We start from the raw sequence: 1,482 nt of genomic DNA on the forward strand, positions 1-1,482 counted from the left end.
ATCAATAATCATATAGGTCATATTTATCTTTATTATCAATAATGTCTGTAATATACATATACATATATATGTGTATACACACAGTATTAATATAAATATACTTTGTGTCCTGATGCAGTTTGTTGTTGTTTCAGACTGGAAAAGATTCCCGAAAGAACTCAGAGTGAGGAAACCCTGCAAAGACGGTGAGTTCACGCCGCGCTCTGATCTGCTGATCGATCGGAGTATTGATGGATGTATCAGTGGGGTATCGACGTCCTGCTCTGTGTCTGTCAGGTGTCTCGGCAGCAGTCGGTCGCTCGCAGAGACCTCCGGCGGGTCAGAAGAAGAAAAAAGTGAAAGAGAAAGAGGAAGTGCTGCTCAAACTGGAGGTGAGACCCGAGAAAAGTCTTAAAAGGCTCTGAATTCATTCATCAATAAATAAAGCCTTAAATGCTATTTAAATTTCTAAATCAATATTTCAGAAGTCTTAAAATGCAAAGACTTGGGATTTTTTTCCCACTTTGTAGTATAAAATCTTAAAAGTGGTAAATTAAAAAATAATAATGATTTACAAAATGCCACTTTATTAATGTGACCATAAAGTTGTGCTTTTTATGTTATAATAATAAATATTTGGGCAGCTTTAGTAATGCATGGAAGTTCATGTTTTTTATTTTAGTTTTTGTAAAATTGGTCTTAAATTTCGCTTTGAGCGGTATTAAAAAGTCTTTAAAAAGTCTGAAATCTAATTTGTCTTAAGCTGCAGAGACACATACACCTGCTGACCTCTGACTTCCAATCAGAGAGCAGAGATCAATCAATCAGTCAATCAATCAATCAATCAATCAGTCAATTGATCCTTTAATCTCTCAGAGGCGGAAACACTTCCGAGTGAAGTCAAACATTTCCACCTTAAACAAACATTTCCACCTTAATGTGTTTGGTGTGTCAGACTCTGCAGAAGAAGGAGGAGCAGCAGAGCTCGGAGGAGGAGGAGGAGGAGGAGGAGGGGGAGGGAGAGGAGAAGAAGAAGAAACAGGAGGAAGAGGAGGCAGAGGGAGAGGAGGAGTACGACGAGGAGGAGTTTGAGGAGGTGAGAAAATATCAGCATCAAATTAATGTTAATGTTCTTAAAATGTTCTGAAAACGTTTTTAAAAAGGTCTTAAAGGTGTTTCTGCGTTTACTCTTTATGATGTAATTATGTACATTAATTATTAATCAAATTCATTAAGATCATTAATACGTAAAAAGAATCAATTAATTCTTCCGTTTGCTGTCTGCAGGAGACGGACTACGTCATGTCGTACTTTGATAACGGCGAGGAGTTCGGAGGAGACAGTGACGACAACATGGACGAGGCCATTTACTAAAACACACACGCACACACACACGCACACACACACGCACGCACACACACGCACACACACACGCACACACACACGCACACACACACGCACACACGATGAACACATATCAGATTTGATGACTCACTTTTTTAA

General features: G+C 38.7%; 1 protein-coding gene across 1 annotated transcript; it reads left to right on the top strand.

Annotated features, from left to right (window-relative positions):
- Positions 1 to 134: 134 nt before the first annotated feature.
- On the top strand, positions 135 to 1,482 carry LOC121964827 (DNA-directed RNA polymerase III subunit RPC7-like; the record flags this gene model as incomplete). Its single annotated transcript, XM_042515011.1, has 4 exons — positions 135 to 185; positions 277 to 371; positions 935 to 1,075; positions 1,267 to 1,482. Coding segments are annotated over 4 exons (374 nt in total), but the record flags the coding sequence as incomplete, so codon positions are not given.

Source organism: Plectropomus leopardus, unplaced genomic scaffold (genome assembly GCF_008729295.1).
Source record: "Plectropomus leopardus isolate mb unplaced genomic scaffold, YSFRI_Pleo_2.0 unplaced_scaffold17372, whole genome shotgun sequence".
Classification (NCBI taxonomy): Eukaryota; Metazoa; Chordata; class Actinopteri; order Perciformes; family Serranidae; genus Plectropomus; species Plectropomus leopardus.